Source organism: Rhinolophus ferrumequinum, chromosome 15 (assembly GCF_004115265.2).
Source record: "Rhinolophus ferrumequinum isolate MPI-CBG mRhiFer1 chromosome 15, mRhiFer1_v1.p, whole genome shotgun sequence".
Lineage (NCBI taxonomy): Eukaryota > Metazoa > Chordata > Mammalia > Chiroptera > Rhinolophidae > Rhinolophus > Rhinolophus ferrumequinum.
This window is the reverse complement of record NC_046298.1, coordinates 42,756,209-42,775,703: the sequence shown is the minus strand read 5'-3', so window position 1 is coordinate 42,775,703 and position 19,495 is coordinate 42,756,209. Positions and strand designations below refer to the sequence as shown.

General features: G+C 56.3%; 2 protein-coding genes across 2 annotated transcripts; one reads left to right on the top strand and one right to left on the bottom strand.

The window, feature by feature from the left end:
• PTGIR (prostaglandin I2 receptor) lies at nt 1–4,367 on the top strand. The gene is made up of 3 exons (XM_033126991.1): nt 1–51; nt 475–1,267; nt 2,249–4,367. Exons 2-3 carry the CDS (start codon nt 500–502, stop codon nt 2,633–2,635), a joined length of 1,155 nt encoding a protein of 384 aa, XP_032982882.1. The 5' UTR covers nt 1–51; nt 475–499; the 3' UTR covers nt 2,636–4,367.
• A 4,840-nt stretch (nt 4,368–9,207) lies between these two features.
• Nucleotides 9,208–18,295, bottom strand: CALM3 (calmodulin 3). The gene is made up of 6 exons (XM_033128269.1): nt 18,113–18,295; nt 13,910–13,940; nt 11,514–11,657; nt 11,273–11,379; nt 10,931–11,066; nt 9,208–10,849 (listed from the first exon to the last, which is right to left on the bottom strand). The coding sequence occupies exons 1-6, from the start codon at nt 18,113–18,115 to the stop codon at nt 10,821–10,823; spliced, it is 450 nt and encodes a 149-aa protein (XP_032984160.1). The 5' UTR covers nt 18,116–18,295; the 3' UTR covers nt 9,208–10,820.
• Between the last annotated feature and the right edge of the window lie 1,200 nt (nt 18,296–19,495).

Below are 19,495 nucleotides of genomic sequence, written 5' to 3'. Positions count from 1 at the left end.
CCAGACCAGACCAGACGTGAGGGGCAGAGGAGGGACTGAGAGCCAGCAGAGGTGCGGTGAGGAGGGGCTGCAAAAGCAGAAATGCAGAGAAGGGGATAGAAAGCAGTGGGGGGTGGGGAGAGAAAGGGAAGGAGGAAGAGACAAAGGGGGTGGGCAGGGGAGGGGACAGAGACAGAGATAGTAAGAGACGGAGAGACAGAAGGGAACAACGAAGACCTGGAGAAGGAAGGAGGAAACAGAGACAGAGAAGGAAAGAAAGGGGGACAGAGAGAGAGGAAGAGACTGGGGAAAACGGAAGGGAGAGAAGCATAGACAGGCAGACACACAAGAAGTGTGGGTTGACTGGGAGACACCCTCCCCCACCCTCTCTGCTGCCCTGAGGACCATGGGGAGGTGGGCGGTGGGCATCTGAGTGGCCCTAGGGGCAGACCGCTCCCCCTTACCCCCTACCTCCCACTCTTGGGGCCCCTCCAGTCCAGGCCGGCAGACAGAGGCCGGGATGGCAGACTCGTGCAGGAACCTTACCTACGTGCGGGACTCGGTGGGCCCGGCCACCAGCACCCTGATGTTTGTGGCCGGTGTGGTGGGCAACGGGCTGGCACTGGGCATCCTGGGGGTACGGCGGCGGTCACGCCCCTCGGCATTCGCTGTGCTGGTCACCGGACTGGCGGCCACTGACCTGCTGGGCACGTGTTTCCTGAGCCCAGCGGTGTTCGTGGCCTACGCCCGCAACAGCTCGCTGCTGGGCCTGGCCTGGGGCCGCCCGGTGCTGTGCGACGCCTTCGCCTTCGCCATGACCTTCTTCGGCCTGGCCTCCACGCTCATCCTGTGTGCCATGGCTGTGGAACGCTGCCTGGCGCTCAGCCACCCCTACCTCTACGCCCAGCTGGACGGGCCCCGCTGCGCACGCCTGGCGCTGCCCGCCATCTACGCCTTCTGCACCCTTTTCTGCTCGCTGCCCCTGCTGGGCCTGGGCCAACACCAGCAGTACTGCCCAGGCAGCTGGTGCTTCATCCGCATGCGCTCCGCCCAGCTGGGCGGCTGCGCCTTTTCCCTGGCCTACGCCAGCCTCGTGGCCCTGCTGGTGGCCGCCATCGTCCTCTGCAACGGCTCCGTCACCCTCAGCCTCTGCCGCATGTACCGCCAGCAGAGGCGCCACCAGGGCTCGCTGGTCCCCAGCCCCCGGAAGGGTGAGGACGAGGTTGACCATCTGATTCTGCTGGCCCTCATGACGGGCATCATGGCTGTGTGCTCCCTGCCTCTCACGGTGAGTCCCCTCTGCAGCTGGGGTGGGCACTGGGAGGGTCCTCAATTGTTTGTGCCCATTTCATGATGGGGAAACCGAGACTCGAAGAGGTCAGGGGCTCTGGCCAGTCAAACACCTCCTGAGTTTTGGGAGACATCTCTCCCCAGTTGCTTCCGCCCCATTTGACCCCCGACCCCTTGAATTCCCTCCCCACACCTCCAGCCCCCCCTCAAGTGCACGCTCAACCCCCCCCACTCTTATGAATGACAATAAGAGCCACGATTCATCGAGCACTTGCTCTGTCTGCCCTGTGCTCAAGGGTTTACAAATCCTTGTTCAAATCGTCTTTAAAATGACCTATGCTCCCGTTCTCCATTTACCACCAAACAGGACAAAGCTTCTGTCTTGTCACCAGCTTTATAGACAAGGGGCAAATGTCTCTTGCCCACGATTGCACAGAGTCGGGTCTGGACCCTGGGCTCTTTTGATTCCAAAGTCTGAGCTCCCTACTACCCCACCCCCCCAAACTTCCCCCCCCCAGCCCCACCCTCTGACTGCCCGTGGACTCTCCCAGCTTCACCCCTTTCCTGGAGGAGTCCACTCAGCCTTTTCCTGATTCAAGTACTGAGGCACCCGGTCATCCACTTGTACCTGGGCCTCAGTTTCTCTTTCTGTAAAATGTAAGGCTGGGCTAGATTTGAGGGTCATCAAAAGTTTAGGGGATTACCATGACTCGGGGACTGGAAACTGTGGGTAGGTGCACCCAGGGACAGCCCCGGGACCCACCCGCGTGGCCCCATCACTCACTCTCTAGGCCTCTGCTGGCTATTTCCTGAGGCTTTTGTGTCTCTGCTTCCCGGATGCATTTATCTCTTAGTTGTCATCTTATCTGATTTCGTTCCCTTCTCTTATTTCTGCAGCAAGCAAGTGGGTGAAAGGGAGTGAGGATGGGGTGGGGGGTGGGGAGGTGGGTGCTTCTTGATGCCCTCACTGTGTCCTCAGATCCGCGGCTTCACCCAGGCCATCACTCCAGACAGCAGTGAGATGGGGGACCTGCTGGCCTTCCGTTTCAACGCCTTCAACCCCATCCTGGACCCCTGGGTCTTCATTCTTTTCCGCAAGGCCGTCTTCCAGCGCCTCAAGCTCTGGTTCTGCTGCCTCTGCCCCAGCCTTGTCCACGGCCACTCGCAGAAGCCCCTCTCCCAGCCTGCCTCAGGGAGGAAGGACCCAAGGGCCCCCACCACTCTGGGGAGCAAGGAGGGGAACTGGGTGCCTTTGTCAGCCTGGGGTGAGGTTCAGGGGTCACACCTGCCTTCGGCACAGCCATCTGGCAGCACCATGGGACCACCGTCCAAAGTGGGGTCCACGGCAGCCTGCTCCCTCTGCTGACAACGTAGGCTACCCCGTGATCTCCTGCCCTGTCTTCCGGGAGCAGAAGCTAGATAACCAGAGGCATGGCTGGTGGCTGCAGATAGGTGAGCAGAGAGACGGATCCTGGAGCCCTGGCCTGCCAGAACCCTTGAACCCCTGAATTCAGGGGGTGATCAGCTGCTATTTCTTCTCCTTCAGGGTGGCCACAACAGGCTCTGGGACAAGAGGGAGTGAGGGAGGGAACATTTATCCTAGAGCACAAGAACAGCTCTCTCAAAATAACCAGTGGCCTGGCTGGCCTGGTCTGGCCGTCACTTGGCCATCCATCTCACTGTCTAAATATTTAGAAGGCAGAAAAGTTCCCAGGAGCTCCTGTGCGCTTGGATCTGCTAGGATTTCTGTTCCTACGCTGGTGCCCATCCATTCAGGGTGCCCCAGCTGCCCATCCCAAATCCCCAGGGGATGATCCTGCCCTCTCCCAGGCCACTCCAAGAGCCAGGGACTCCCTCCCTGCCTCCCCTCCCTTCTGATTCTCCATCAAACTTGGGAGTCCTGCGCTGCCCCAGGAGAGGCGGGAGGAAGGGAGATGCTGCATCGTGTGGCTTGGTAGTTGTAAGATATGGACTTTGCGTGCATGGGGGTGGGGGGGCCACGGGTGTGGGCAAATCCCAGGTACAGCCCAAGAACACAGACCTAAGTCCTTTGTCTGTCTTCAGATAAGTAGCTGCCTCCTGACAGAGCCAACCTCACCTCATGTGTCCTTGGAGCCCTCACAAAAATGTCATTCATTCATTCATTCATTCAACAAATAGTGCACACTGACTCTGCCAGGTGCTGGGAACACAGACCAGTCTCTGTCCCAACCTGGATTCTGCTGGGTGATTTCTAGCCTTCCACCCATCCCCCCAATGGATGCCATCCCATGCTCTCAGAAACCCCAGAATCAAGGGTGCCCCGGAGTGAGCCAACTGGCATGAAAGGAAGTGGTGCTTAGGGTGGTAGGAGGGTGAATGGGAAAGCACCCCCCTCAGCCCCCCCCTGCTCGGCCCCACCCCCGCCAGATCCAGTTCCTCTTTCTCACTTGCTCCTGGGTTAAAACAATAAATCCACACCTGGAGAAGGGTAGTGTAGGCAAGGCCAGAGCCTTCTACAGCAGCTAACATCAGCGAGTCCTCCTTCATACGAGGTGCCCCCTCTTACTCCAGCCTATTATTAGAGCCTTTCTACAGGTGTGGAAATCCAGGCCCAGAGGGGGCAATCACCAGCCCTGGGTCACACAGCAAGAAGAAAGCACGCACAGCCTGGGGTGGAGCTGGTCTATCTCTGGAGCCCAGCAACTTGTTGGGCCGGTGACTGCCTCTCTGTACCTTGGCTTCCTTTTACGTAGAAGGGCGATCATAACCTAGTACTTAGCTTACAAGGTTATGCTGAGGATGAAGTGATTCCCCCTGAAAAGCAATTTAGCACAAGGTCTGGAGTACAGCCTGCAGTAAACACTGCTGTTATTGCCACTGGCCTTATCTTTTGCTATCTGGGCAAATGTGGCTTGACAACAAAGCAATGCTTTGCTCCATTGTTTTGACTATTTTTCAGTTACTATGTTTCAAATCACATTAAAGAAGAACAAGGGGTGTCTGGGAGAGTTAAAAATCTGTCAAGATGACAACCAAATGGGTTCAGTGTTTCCTTTAGGGGTGAAGAAAACGTTCTGGAACTAGACAGTGATGGTTTCATAACATCGTGAATGTACTAAATGTGTCTGAACTATACAATTTAAAATGGTTAAAATGATACATTTTATGTTATGGGTATTTTACCACAGTAATAAATAAAACTAATACTAAAAAAATATTGAGAGTGCATAGAAACTTTTACAGCGGTCTTGACAAAGTAATATTATATTGGTTGAATTTAATAATAAAGTTGAGGTGTACAAAAAGCAAAAATCAGGTAAAGAAACCTCCAGTGGGGTCCAGCCTTTGTCACCAAACATGGCCCAGACTCAGTGGGAACCGACCCGAAGGGACTCCTGGAGGGTGGTGGGGAAGGAATAGGGAGGAGGTGGCAGCAGAGAGAAGGGGCCTGCTTGCCCAGGCGTGAACCCTAGGGGCCACTCCCTTCCTCTCTCTGTGAGGCCTCCAAAGGCGGGTCAGTTCTGTCCATCTTAGAACTCCTTACAGGACAGCGCAGGGCTGGGCATTGGAACCCACAGCATCCTGGCCTGAGAGGGGTGCGATCACCATGACCATTTTTCAGATGCGGATTGAGGGGAGGGGAGGATAAAGTGTTGAAGCTGGTTTTCTGGTGGCTGTTACCCACCAGGCCTAAAATCTCAGGAATTCGCCCCCTCCTCTGCACCCCACTGTTTATCTCAGACCCCCACCACCTCTGGCCTGGATGTCTACACTGTCTGCCAGGTCAGGGGGATTCCAACAACTCCCACCCTGTCCACCCGCAGCCCCTCAGGGATGATTTGGGAACTCATCTCCTACTAGAGGATGTCCTGACCCCTGACTGCCCGTGCATCCTGCTAGCTGCCAAGGTCCTGTCTGGAAGGTCCTGAGTGGTCACTCCCCTGCCTGCAAAGCTCCAAGGGCTCCCATGGCCTGGAGGCCAAGGGCCAACTCCCACGGGCTCTGCTCAGCCACAGCAGACAACCAAGTTTTCCCCAAACAGCCTGTGACCTTTCGGGCCTCCATTTCTTTGCTAATTGAGTTCATCCTTCCTGGAACAGTGTTCTTCCCCTTCTCCATTCGTCAAAAGCACCCTGGCCCTTCAAGATCCTGCTTAAACTCCTCCTCCTCCTTGAAGACTTAATCACTCCTCTCTCAGGTGTGCTCAGTGCTTTTTAGGCTGCATGGTGACACTCACTGCCTCATACAGACATTCATTCAGTCAGCAGTCTCTTATTGGGGGCTGACTGTAGGATGGGTCTTGTCCCTGTGATGCTGGGGACATGGCAGTGACAGAGACAGTCCTGGCCCTGCCCTCCTGGGGCTCACAGTCAGGCAGGCAGGGCTGGAGGTCATGGAGGGAGAATCTAGGGAGACATCAGGGAGGGCTTCTTGGAGGAGGGGACAGCTGAGGATTGGAAGAAAGAGAGCCAAGAAGAGGGTTTCTGTTGTGGTCACAGTTTTAGCTCTGGCCTCGAGTGCCTCCCTTCTTTCGGTTCTCTATTTATTAATTCAACAGATCCCCTTAAGCCTACTCTGGGCCCTTGGCTGCTGTGTGCCTACTGGAGATGTAGCGGTGACACTGCCTTGGCCCTCTCGCTCACCATCCGGGGGGGGGGGTGACAAATTTTTTTTTTAGTGTTCTTTTTTATTAGTTTCAGGAGCACAAAACAATGTAATAGTTAGACATTTACCATTTATATTCCTCACACAGTGATACGCCCCCCATGTCCTACCCCTCTGACATCGCATACAGCTGTTACATTTCCACTGTCTCTATTCCTAATGTTGTACTCAGTGGGGTGATAATTTAGTAATCACAGAAATATGTATTGCAATAGGCAGCAAATATACAAACTGATGAGCTGTGATATGTACCAAGACAGCACCGTGCAAGGATCTGGGAGAACACATACGAGGCACTTGCCCTAGTCTGGGCTGGGGGTCAAGAAGTGACATATTAGGAGACTTTGTTCATTTTGAACTTCATTTCTTTATGCATTTCTGTTTTCCTAGCTCCGGGCCTGGCCCACAGATGGGACTTAGCACCCACACACACACACCCTGGCTGGTCCCTGGGAGTTGCAGTTCACAGGGATTTCTGTAGTCATTGCCCCACCTGCTGGTCACACTGGGAGTGACATTTAGAAGTGGCCCCAGAGCCACTCCCCTTGGGAAGTGAGGGGGAACCTGGATTTCCATAGTCTGGGTGCTGGTTGGGCACTTCCCGGTGTGTCCCCTCATGTAGTCACCTTGTCAGGACAGGTTTTGAGCTGGTCCCGCAGATCTGTGAGCCTGAACTGGAAACGATCCTCACTGCAAGCACCTCTTTGCTTTGGGCCAGTCAGCTCCCTTCAGTGCCTGCCCAGGGTCCATTAGAAGCTCTGAGTGCTGGCTATGTGTCTTTGATTAATAAAGAATGGGAGAGGGAAGTCATAATTATTTAATAATGCAGCCTGTCTGGGAGTAAAAGTCTTTCAAAACACAGGGCCCGAGGGGAAAATGATGACAGGCAGTAGAGACGTTCGGGCACTGGGAGGTGGTGGGTAAAAGCGTGGGTGTTGGGATCCGAGTGATCTGGGGTTTTGAGACCCAGCTCAGCCACTTCCAGGAAGTGTGGTGCCAGAGACTTTCCCTGCCTGGGCCACCATTCCTGTACTGTCAGATCTCGGTATTAACTTACCTCATGCCCACCACAAATTGGTGAATTTTATTAGGACTCAATCTGGCCTGGATGAGAATTAAATGAGATGCTTATAAAGTGTTTGGCACAACCCTCCAAGGGGGGTATTTTATGATCCTCTTATAGATTATTCCCCATTTTGCAGACTAGTAAACTGAGGCCGAGAAGTGAAGTCACTGCTCCAAGGTTATCAGGTAGGAGTGGCCCCTAAGGCTTAGCGCGTGCACAGACTCACTACTACAGTGTGTGGTCACACGGCCTGGAGCCCAATTCTGTGGGTCACCAAAATCTGTCTTCCTGTCAACTGTAAGGCCAGACTTTTCCAAAGGTCTCCTGGCGGCTAAGAGGGCGGCTCCCATCTCAGATCCCACCACTGTGACCTCAGCCTAACTGGGTCTGTCTCTGGCCTGCCTTTTTTTTTTTTAATTTCCCCTTTCTTCCGCCTCCCCCAGCCCCTCCCCACCCCACCCCTGCCCGCCCCGCAGTTCAAGCCTGTATTTCTCAGTCTAGTTGTGTAGGACACAGCTCCCTGGCCCACGCTGTATTATCTGGTATTATGAGCCTTGCGCTCCACTGAGGCAGTTTCTCTGCTGCTCAGGGCAGCCCAGCTCCAGGGAGAGCTGTTGTTCACAATCTTAGCTGTAGAGGGCGCAGCTCACTGGCCCATGTGGGAATCGATCCAATTACCTCCGTGTTAGGAGCATGGTGCTCCAACCACCTGAGCCACTGGGCTGGCCCTGCCTCCTCCTTTTTTTTTTTTTTTTAAAGACCCTTTACTCTAAAACTGGGCAACTGAGCATAGACTCCTTGGGGTCAGATCTCGTTCAAATTCCAGCTGTGCCACTTTTGACTTAATAATCTTGGAGTTGTCTCTTCATTTCTCTGGGCCTCAGTTTCCTGGGCTGCAAAATGGGGACTAATTGAATCCAGCCCCAACAGTTGCTTGAAGGACTCAAGATCATGGATGCAGAACTTCGAAGAGAACCTGTGAGGTAGGAAATGCCCCACATAGAATGCCAAATGCTCCCTGGGCATTCACTGGACCCCAGGCCTTGTTCTTCCGGCTCACTCAGTCCTTGACTCAGCCCCAGGAGACAGGTGCTATTATGTCCCCATTCTACAGCCAGAGGCATTGAGGTCAGGACCAGTCATCTGCCTGAGGCCAGAGAGGCAGTTCAGTGCTGGAGCCAGTGGTTGGCTGCTCTTATCCATTACACCCACTGCATTACTGTGCCAAATGCCAAACCACAACCAGATGCAGAAAAACAGGGCACAGACACTGGGGCTCTGGAAAAATGGCTTGCTGCTCCCAACTTCCTCTCTCACAGTGCTTGGGCTCTGTGGAAGATGCTTCCCAGGCCTAATCTCTGCCACAAGGAAGGCCCCTGAGGTTGGGTGGGCCCTGCCAGGCTTCTCCATCCTTCCAAGGCCAGGTGAAGATGAACAGAAGGCAGGAGTCTTTATTCCACTGAACTCTTGTCTCTGCTTGACTCCTGCCCAGCCTCTGTGGTCAAGTGTAAGCAGCTCAGAAGTTAGACAGTGTCTGTTAACTGTTCATTCCCCGAGCCCTGTGGGTGGGGGATGTGTGTTTTGAGAAAAGCCCCCCCTATTGTTATATCCCTCCCCTACAGCACTGCTCTGGATTGCAGGCCTTTCTTCTTCACATCCCTCTTACCCCTGGGAAAGTTAAGCAGCTTTCTGTAATTTGCAGTTGTTTTGGGCTTTTGTTTCGTGTCTCCCTAAGCCCTGGGCCCTCTCCTGGAGCTGACTGAAGCTCCATGAGCTCAGGACCACATGGCACGCTTAGGTTGCCCAACTGACATGACACTCAGTGAATGCCAACCTGTCCCCAGAGCACCCTGCTGAGAATCCCCCACTGGGCCTAGGCTCCCAAGATCTGCCCCGCCTTGGCGAACCTGAGGACTTCTGTTTTTGTCCTGAAGTCGGATGTCCCCCCACACCCCAAGGGTGGGGTTGGTCTCTCACATGTGCGCGTCCCCGTGCTGATGTGTGGTGAGCACTCAAAGCTGAGCGGCCTCGCAGCCAGGACAGTGTCCTGCCCTCAACGACTGACTGCAGCCTGGCTGGGACCTGAACTCCAGCTCAGGGGCCCCCACTGGTGGCAGTGATGAGAATCCGTCTTTGGAGGGAGCATGGAAGGCTCTTCCAGGCCAAGGCTGCGGGGTCTGTGCAGGGAGCAGGCCCAGAAACCAAGACAAGAGGGCCAGAGCCCATCAGGTAGTCACTGTATTTTATTGGAAAACATTGATATATATTTTTCTTCACAGCTTGAACTGAACACAATATTGCCCGGTTTAAAAAGAAACAAAACCCAAACCAAAACACTCCGAAAATGTCCACAGCCTCATGCCTACCTGCCCTGACCCTCAGCTCTTAGCTGGGTCTCCAACTATGGCCCCCCCCGCCCCGCCCTCCCCTGGAGGCTGGGTGCCAGAGGGTGGATGACAAGAGATTCTCAAAGCTGGGCAGGTCCCAGGAAAAGCCACTTGAACAACCTGGGGGGTGGGGGGTAGGGGGCAGATGAAAAGAACAGAAAAAGGAAAGAAGAATCCAGACGAGCGAACTGCCCACATTAACTTACTTGTCCCACAAAGTCAGAAGCAAGGTCACGGATCATGCGCTCCGCTGCAGAGTGTGGGGGCAGGCAGGTGGGCGAGGCGGGGCAGGGGAGGGCACAGAGACAGCACACATGTGAGGGAGCCAGCAAGTCACGGAGGAGGAGGAGGGGCCGCTGCCCGGAAGCCCAGCCAGCACAGGCCGCTCCTGGCAGCTGGCGGACGAGACTGTTATTGCAGGTATGTTCTGTCCAGGGCGGGCGGGGCGGGCACGTCTTCCCTCTCCCCACCCACTAGCTAGCCCAGCGTGGTTTTTGACAAAATTTAAAGTTTTCAGGGGCATAAATGAAAAACAACCAGCACATTACAAAGCGACCATCCCCACACATCGGTTCCCTTGAGGGGACCTCAACGCGGGGGGGGGGGGGGGGGGGTGTCATGAGGGAGCGCGAGGGATGTTAGCACCAGGTATTTACAGAACAGCTTGAGATCGCTTTAGGGACACGGGCAGCTACAATCTGCAGAGTGGCCAAGTGAGCAGCCCCCACCCAGCCCAGCGTCGGGAAGCCAATCAGATGATTTCAGAATAGCAGCCAGTGGGGTCTGAGTGTTGTCCACTCGGTCCGTCCCCTTCTATGAGTTGGCCCCGTCAAGTGGTAAAAGAATGCCAGCTTCCAAGACTCCCTCGCCCCTTGACCCTCTCCGGGGCCACATCCAGACAACACAACTCCTCACTCCACCCAGTCCTTCTGGAATGCCTCTCTCTGCACCCCTGCCCCAAAGGCTGCTGGGATTTGCACACGGAATCACAGGGCTGGTTGCATGCAATGGCGTAGGCGTGCTCTTCGGCCTGGGTGAAGGCCTTGTCCCCTCCCTGGCAGGTCCCGAGACAGGGCTGGCAGCCACCCCAGCACCCAAAATAAGATGACAAACCAAAGGAAACAAACCGAAACGGAGGAGAGCCACCCGGGCTGGAGGAGGAGGGCAGAGGCTCCCCTGGGGGGTGGGAGGGGCTATCTTATGAATGCGTCAGGCCTTGGAAGAGGTGAATGGAGGGGGACAGGGCAAAAGGAGGAGACGAGGGGCAGGAAGGAGACTCGGGGAGGAAGGAGAAAGGGCAGTCATGCAGCTTGGGACAAATCTTTTGTTGCTTTTTCAGATTCTCAGTCAACCGATTGGTGTTTGTTAGAACCGGGGGACGCAGGGAGTGTTGAAGAGAGTGCGCGCGAGAAGAGAGACCAAGAGACTGGGCATCACCAGCTGCCCGGCGCTCACTTTGCAGTCATCATCTGTACAAACTCTGGAAGGAAGCGGAGGAGGGAGGTCAGCAGGGGAGGGGGCCCTCCCTGACACGGGGGCCCCGGGCCCTGCTCCAGCTCACCTTCATAATTGACCTGGCCGTCTCCATCGATGTCGGCCTCTCTGATCATCTCATCCACTTCCTCATCGGTCAGCTTCTCACCCAGGTTCGTCATTACGTGACGCAGCTCTGCCGCACTGATGTAGCCGTTGCCATCCTGGTGTTGGGGGTCAGGTAAAGGCTCTGAGCTCGAGGCAGTTGGCTGGTCTACCCCGGGGGCAGTGGGAGAGGGGGAGCGGGGCAGGGGCTTCCTATGGGGCTGGCACTGGGACCCAGGCCTCCCGGGAGCGGTGACTCAGTGGCTCCGGCTGTGCTGTGTGTCCCTCACCAGAGTCCCAAGCGCTGTGGGAAAGGACTGCTCACCTTGTCAAAGACACGGAAGGCCTCTCGGATCTCCTCCTCGCTGTCGGTGTCCTTCATCTTTCGGGCCATCATGGTCAGGAACTCCGGGAAGTCAATGGTCCCGTTCCCTGGAAGGTGGGGAGGAAGCTCGAAATGCCCGTGGCCTGGCCTCTGGGAGACGATCTCCATCGCCCCGAGGAAGGCGCCCTGTGCTCGGAGGGCTGACCAGGAGGGGGCTGCCCACCCGCGCCACGGGACTCACCATCCGCATCCACCTCGTTAATCATGTCCTGCAGCTCTGCTTCGGTGGGGTTCTGTCCCAGGGACCTCATCACTGTCCCCAACTCCTTGGTGGTGATAGTGCCATCTCCATCCTTGTCAAAGAGGGAGAAGGCCTCCTTGAACTCTGAGGGAAGAAAGGGAATGAATCAGAGGTGAAGGAGCGCAGGGAGAGCCGGCCGTCAGGGTGTGGACTCGCTCCGCAGAGCAAGGCCGAGGATCAGGCCCACCCGCAGAAGCCAGAACCCGACTTCAGTGCCATTCGCGGCCTCTCGCCTCAGCGCTCAGTCAACTTACTGAGCACGTCCTCTGGGCCGGGTAAAGCTACTTGTCCCACCACCCTCCCTCCGTGAGGACAGCGGGGAAATGGGCTGACGGCTGTGGTTGGACAATTCTACACTTCTTTGTGGTCTCTGGCTTCAGCCTCTCCCTCAAATGATGAAATGGACCAATATCACGGAGTGGATGAGAGCCAAGACAAGTCTCGATCTAAAGTATGCCAGCCAAGGTCAACTGCCTGGGAAGGAGAGGGGAGGCGACAGAATCCCTCTGGCTGGCACCGTGTCCCTCCTGACTGGTACCACCAGCCCAGCTCCTCGGGCCGATGCTACCGGCTTCCAGAGGAGCGAGTGAATGGCTGTGTGTGGTGCAGTGTGGGGGTGGTCAGCAGCAGAGCATGGCTGACGGACGGTGCGTGGGGCGTGTGGGGGGATGGAAGGAAAGGGGAGGGCTGCCAAGCCAAGAGGATGAGGAGCTAGTGGTGCTGAGTGGGAAGGCCACAGCTGGGGACGCATCAGGAGCGGGGAAGAAGCACGTGGCTCCTGCCCTCCCACTGGGCCCATTTTGGCACCGGGTGCTCCCTACCCCCAAACCTTTAGAGAACAGATGCCTGGCAGCCTATTCCCAGAGGGTGTGGGCTGGGGTGAGGTGGTGGACAGTTTGCTAATGGGGACAGGGTGGAGAGTGGGGTGCTTGTGTTACACGAGGATAGAGAATTGGGGTGTGGGTGGCACGTGTGCTGGGAGCCACACATATAACCGAGCTGTACTCTGGAGCCTCTGGGCCCTAGGGAGACGGTGAGAGTCTCCTTGGGGATAATGGCACCTCCCTGTGCTGAGGCCTTGTTGTTCTTGGGGTGCAGGGAGAGTCATGTGTGCACCCTGAACTCATGACCACTAAACAACAAGGCAGTTCTCTGGCTTGCCTCGGTGGGTTCTCCATAGCCACTTGGGGCCAAAGTTTAGAAGCTGAAAGTGTGACTCTGTGTGCTGGCGGTAGGAGTGGGGTGGGCGGGAGGGTTGAGGAGGAAAGGAGAGAAGGCAAGTCCATTCCTGCCTCCTCCCAATTCAGAATCTGGACATCCACTACCCATCACATAGCCTAGTGAACCTGACAGCAAAGCTACAGCTGGGTAGTGGCTGGGGCCCAGGGACCCCATTCTCTGGACCTTTGCTCCTGTCTGCTGGACTGGAGATAAACCGAGAGGTGGTTTCTGTCCTCAGGCAGTTCAATCTGGGAAGGGGGACCTGGAAACCCACTCAGTCACATACTAGTTCCTGCAGCTGTGACCTTTTTGGCTACAGAAGTGAGTTAGATGGGACCCAAGGATTTCTTTCAGCTTACTGGGAGGTATGGGACGGCTTCTTTGTTCATTTATTTAGCCGACAACAATTTACGGAGCACCTACTAGATTCTAGAAACTGAAGGTACAGCAGGATCAACAAAAACAAAGCCCCAGCTCCAGGAAGTCACATCTAATGACAGGAGGTATGGCAGATAAAGACATCATAAAATAACGTCACATGACCAGAAAGGCTATGAAGGAAAACCACAGAATGACGTGAGAGTAAAGGAAGGCTGTCTATGTGACGGAGTCAGGCAAGACCTCTCCGAGGTGACCGGTGAGCTAAGACGGAAGGGTGAGAAGTTGCTGCCCATGCAGAGAACGGGGGGAAATGCACTTCTGGTGAGTGTGAGCATGTGCAAAGAGGAGTGCAAAGCTGGGAAGTGCAGAGGTGGGAGTGACAGGCATTTCCTGGGTGGCTCCTAAAGTGGGACAGGGAGGCAGGGAGCTGACCTGCTGAGCCTACCTGGCAGGCGCTGGGACCGACAGCCAGCTCCCCCTGCAGCCACTGAGTAATAGACTCCCAGATGACCTGCAGCCCTTGCTGTCTGGTGAAGGCTTGTGTCAGGACCACGGGGCCTGGTGTTACTGGGGCACCGCTGTGCTCTTATACGCCACTTATTAACATTCTAAGCACAGGGCAGAGCACTAGGTGACATAGGGGACACACAAGTTGATCTGCAGATGTTGCCCCTGGCCGGGAATGCAGAGGCCTCCTGAGGGAGGATGAGGAGGACTGGGGTAGGTAAGCTCACCTGCTATCTGCTCCTCAGTCAGTTGGTCAGCCTGGAAAAGCAGGAAGCGGAGAGTTAGTCACTGTGAGGGCTAGCTGCCATCAGGGCCACAGCGTCCTCGCTCAGCCCAGCCCCCGCTGGTGAGGCCAGCTCCACATGGCATCCCATGCACCTGGGCAAGGGAGGGACATGCCTGAGTCAGGGTGCAGGACAAGTGCTGTTCCAGCCCCAGACCAGCCACCTTGGCACAGCGGGTTCCCGTCTGTGTCAACACCGCTGCGGGGAGCTCCAGAGGCTGTGTGAAGGAGCAGTTGCCCTAGAGGCCTAATCAAGCAGCTCTAGAAGGCTCCAAACTGAAACAGGCCAGTCCTTGGGTAGGGCAGAGGGAAGGTGTCTGGCCTGCCAGCTAGTTTCTGTGTCACCTATTTGGAGGCGCTAGGTCCAAGCACAGAGTACCTAACTGGCAAAAATTCTCCTAAATGGTGGCTCTGAGTATCTGAACAAACCCCGGTCAGGCTACAGGCAGTTGCTCCACTCCCTTGCACACAGGGATGGCGCAGAGCACCATTTTGTCCTGTTTCTTTTGGGCAGGAGGGCCAAATGTCACGGAGGGGACCGCAGCGGGCAGCAGCAGTGGCTGCAGAGGCTGTAGGACTTCCCCAGCTGCGCTGCAGTTTTTAACCCTTTCTAGCCCTTGCTGCATGCGAGGTTTGGAGGTGGGGCAGAGGAGCAGACTAGCTTTTCTTGCTCTGGTGCTGGGAAGCAGCCATGCTGGGGGGGGTGCAGCTAAGTGGGGGCCGAATCCCAGGATTTAGCTTTAGGCAGTGAAAAGATGAATTTTCCTTGGTTTCTGTAAATACTGCCAAGAAGGTACCACCCTCCCCTGACCACTGTGGGTCCAGACTGACTGCTCCCCCTCCTTTACTTCCTTTCATAATTAGGGGAAGGCGGCGCCAAGTCTACAGCAGGTTCTTTCTTGGGTCTGAGGGCCCCCCAAACATAGAGGTTCCAGAGCTTGTATGGAAGCTAGCAACAATCCCCACCTTGTCCCAAATATTAAGAACTGGTCACACTGGAACTGGTCTAAAATGTCCTTTTTTTTTAATCTAAGGGAAGAGGAACTTGAAGCCAACCCCCAAATAGGCAGAATGGGAGGGGAAATCAAAGTAATGGTGACAGAGGAGAGATGGCTAAGGGAGGGGGAAGAAGGAAGGTAGAACAGGAAAAACACCACATATGCACATTCTAGAAAAGTCTAAAGTCTAAAGAGAAGGGTCGGAGGCCAAATGGAGACACTTCTTTATTGCCTGAAAAAAAGCCTGGGCCACTGGGCTCCTAACGCCCATCAGGCAGCCCCAGGCTCATGAGCCCCTTGCTCCACGCACTTCCGCTGTCTCCTAAGAGCAAAGCCTGGGCCCATCCCCTAGGTCCTGCCACCGAGGAAGCTGTTCAGGGAAAGTGAGAAGAGAGGATGGGCCTCTGGTTACCAAGGCCAGGCAATCCCAGGGGAAGGGAAGAAGATCAGAGGAGAGGAGCTGTCTAGGGAGGAGGGCCACCATGCCACCTGCTTCCATCCTCTCCCCTGGCCTAGATGGAAAAGCTCGCCCAACCAGGGACCTTCCTGTCCCCACCGCACCACTCGGCAGGAAGCCCAATTCTCATCCACCTTTGGGCAATGCTGTCAGGGGTGTGGGGCCAGGGGCACGGAGACCGGGGCAGGTTGCAGAATGCCCTAGAGTGGCTCTGAAGGCAGTGTCTGCCACTCCCCACCCCAGATGGGCCAGAAGGTGCAGGTGAGGCACTGCACACTGTCTCAGGGTTGCTGCAAATAGCTGTGGCTCTGCCTATAGAGCTGGTCAGACACCCTCCCTCCAGGTCAGGAAATCCTCCCCCACCCCCCGCCTCTTCTGCTGGGTGAAGGTAAGGTCCCAGCTCCAAGCTACAGATCTCAAAGCATGGCAGCTGCCCAGAAGGGACTGTTGCTGGGGACCCCTTCTCAGGGCTTCTTTCCTTTGCAGAGCTGAAGATCAATAGCTTTCACCAAAAACTGTCTCCAAAATAACCCAGCTGGTCTCTTGCTTCCGTATTCCTCATCTTAGGTTCCAGCAAGACGCTGGACAATGAAAAAAAAGTGGGGTGGGGGAAGGAAGAGGGTTTTATTTCTCTGCCTTGCCCCAACCTCCAGCCAATGCCAGAGAGCAGTGTTAGATGAGCTCAGAAACCAAGGCCAGGGCCCCTCACCCGGGCCAAGGAGGAGCCACAGTTCTCAGGCCAAAGTCCGTCCAAGGCTAGTTAACAGTGACTTGTCCCACCCATACCTTGCTGATTATAAATGGAAAGAGAAACCAGTTGGGGCCAAAGTTTGGGTCCGATTTGGGAGGTGGGGGGCCTCCTGGCACCTGCCAGTGCTTCAGCACCCCTTTTGCAAGGTTCTGCTGGAAGAAAGTGGGGTAGCGTGAGAAGAGCCATCAGGTCTGTCAGCAAGTATGAGATCTGATACACAGCAGCGGCTGCCTGTTCTCCCCAGCCCAGCCAGGGAGGAGGGCTGCGCACGGTTCTGAGCCTGAGCCTGGGGCGGCTGGGGGTGTTGTGGGTGGCAGGGAGTAGCAAAGAACCAGTCTGCTGGTTTTCTCTCAAAGCTCAGCTGTGTGAATTAACAGAGGCACTCAGTACCAGCCCTGCACAGAGCAAGTGGCCCTCAGGCTGATGGAAGGGCCCCTCTGGAGGTCCTCTCTGGTCAAGCTCTGCAGCCCCGACCCTGAGGCCACACAAACAGGCTGTCTGATTGTCACCGACGCCACACTGTACTGCACTGTCATTTGGCACAAGTGAGGAGATGCAGAACAGTGAGTGGAGCCGGAAATCATGAGAAAACCAGCATTCCTGTTTGGAAAAAGCAGCTCTCCTGGTCTGAAAGGGACAGTGAGGGGGTGAGGCTTAAAAAGCTGGGTCATTTGATGTCTCCTAAACTTTGATCCCTCACCCCCATTTCATGGGACCTCAGTGCGCAATAAGGGCCCGAACAACTCCGCCCACCTGCTCCAACTGCCGGGGTGCCTTCTGCCCAGCCATGTTCTTCCTGGAGAAGGGGAACCGTAGAGCCTCTCCCTCTGGCTCTGCAGCCCACCCCCCATCCAGACTGAACAGTCTTTGTCCCAGCCTTTTCCCCAGAGACTTCCAGGGAGCTACCCACATCCACCTCCAAACGGAGGCCCACCTTGGCTCCCATTCATTTTCTCCTCAAACTCCCCCACCCCAAGCTTCCTTCCACTTCACCTCCCACCACCCAAGCCCAAGTCCTCTCCAACCCCTCACCTTGTAAAGCCCCCTCTCATGGATCCTTCCTGCCCCCCCTAAATCCTCCCCCCCTGCTTCTTCCTAGATCAACAGCCTTTACCCACTGGTAATCTCAGAACCGTTTCGGGCTGCCCCCAAATCAATCATGAGGGCCCCTGTTGCCCCACCACTGGCAAACACTAGTCTTGCCATCATCCCCTTTTAACCACCTCCGTGACCCCAATTCTTTTCAGTCTCTGCAGGTTTCAAGAGCATCTTCTAACCTCCACTGCCACCCACCCCAGGCCCTTCCTCCACGAAACATGTGCCTCACCCTCCTCCTTCCTCTGCAATGCTGATTTTCGGAGAACCCCCACCCCCCCAAAGCTCTGATCTGCAGAAGTCATCCCCATCCCACCCAAGGCCCAGCTACCCACAGCCCCCTCTCCGGGAGCTCCCCAGCAGCGCGGCCTCCCTCTGGATCCCCCTTCCCTGCATCCTCTCAGGACTCCAAACCTTCATCAGGGCCCAAATAACCGGCTTCCCCAGCCAGCGTTTCTTATCTCGCTCCCTGGGGTTCATCTCAGAGACCAAACGCCCTATCCAGGGTGCAAAAGCCCTTCTGGGGGGTCCAAACGCCCCCTCTTAGGGTCCTGATGTTCCATCCTGGGTTCAAATGCCCCGGTACAGGGCTCAGGTGCCTATTTCGGGGTCTAAACAACCCACTTGGTGCCAAAAGTAGCTTTTGGAAGCCCCCAAACCCCTTTCTTGCACCCAAACGTCCCGCTCTGGGTTCCAATGTCCCGGATTGGGGGCCAGAGAGGGTCGACAGGCACCCGCCAGGGCCCGGACGCCCCCCATTCTGAGTCCACTCGCCCTCTCAGGGGTCCTGCCCCGCGGTGCCCGCCTCACAGTCCCCAGCCTCCGCGGCCCCCCAGCCTCACTCACCATGGTAAGGCCGGGGTGTCCGGAGCGGGAGGATCAAGGTTCTTCCGGCGGCGGCAGCAGCTGCAGCAGATCGAGCTCCGCCGCGCGTCCGCGCCTCCACACTCACTGCCCGCAGGGCTCGCCGTCGCCGCCGCCCGCCCCAACGGTCCCTCAACGGCCGCCGCGCGCGCCCCGCCTCGCCCGGCCCCGCCCCGCCCGGCCCACGTGCCGTCGCACTGCGGCTCCCGCGGATCCCTCCGCGCCTCTCTCCGCGTCGCCGAGCCCTCGGATCTCCAGTTCCCTCCCCGTACAGTGTCGAGGTTTGCGGCTGGCCGCGCGTGCACGCACCTGCCGCGGGACTACTTTCCGTCGCCGCGCGCCCCAACCCCTGTGGCCTCACCACTTTCCTCCACGGCGGAGGGGCACGCTCGGCGGCGCGTGACGAGTCCTTGTGTGAGCCGCGCCGCTATTGGGCTCGGGCCATGGCGGAAATGAGAGCGCGGCGCCGATTGGTCGGACCTTCCCTGCAATGCGTCAAACTGGGACGAGCCACTGCGTGGTGGTGGTGGGGGGAAGCCTGAAACTTGTGGCCGCGTGGAGCCGTGAGGCGGAACGAAGTGAATGGGGAAACCGTGTGGCTTCTAGAGAAGCAAATACATCGTCTTAGTGGCCAGAGAGTGGTGAAGGGCCGGCGGAAGGTACAGAAGGAATTTCTCGGATCTCCCCTCTAACGGATGGAAGATGGTGCAATCCAAAATGCTGGGGTCTGGAAGCCCCGCCCCCAACTGGGCCCTAAAAGGTGGCGGGGTCTTCAAGGTTTTGTCTGTCACCTGAAGGTTCCGCCCCCCGGGGCAGGTGTCTGCGCTGTGAGACGCAATGCACGGGTGTGTGAGACCCATATCCCCGCTTCAATCCTGATCAGCTTAGGGTCTATGAAATTGGGGCGGTCCCAGGGTAGCCTCCGAGAATAGAGTATTAATTCAGTCATTCCTTCAATAAGCATTAATTGGGCACCTGCTGTATGCAGGGACTCGTGCTTAGATGGACTGGGGAAACCATACTTCCCAACCATTAGCTTGTCGTCTTCTAGAGCACCTGACTCTTGCATTTCTTGTTCCAAGCTTCCAGCCATAAGAGAAAAAAGAATTAATGAGATTAGCCGAGACAATTTGTTTACCGGGGCTTAGAAATGCACCCCTACTTCTCTTGTTTAGAATAGGAGCTGCCATTCGCTTATGTGCCCATCCCTGCCTCACCGTGATTGGCTGAGGGATGGGCAAGTGAGTCAAGCTGGGCCAGTTATTATGTCCTCGCCCCCCCCCAACAGAATGTGGGGTAAGCTAATAAGAGTCCTTCTCTGGGCTTTTGGATCTGGAGTTTGGGGGCAAGAAGCTTTTTCCTTTT

Excerpts from the sequence above, each read along its gene's own strand:
- CALM3 (XM_033128269.1), bottom strand. Across the intron at positions 11,658-13,909 it reads GACTGAGGAGCAGATAGCAG|AGTTCAAGGAGGCCTTCTCC; the intron begins GTGAGCTTACCT and ends TTCTTCCCTCAG. Across the intron at positions 11,380-11,513 it reads TAACGAGGTGGATGCGGATG|GGAACGGGACCATTGACTTC; the intron begins GTGAGTCCCGTG and ends CCCACCTTCCAG.
- PTGIR (XM_033126991.1), top strand. The coding sequence starts at position 500 with ATGGCAGACTCGTGCAGGAACCTTACCTACGTGCGGGACTCGGTGGGC. Across the intron at positions 1,268-2,248 it reads TGTGCTCCCTGCCTCTCACG|ATCCGCGGCTTCACCCAGGC; the intron begins GTGAGTCCCCTC and ends CTGTGTCCTCAG.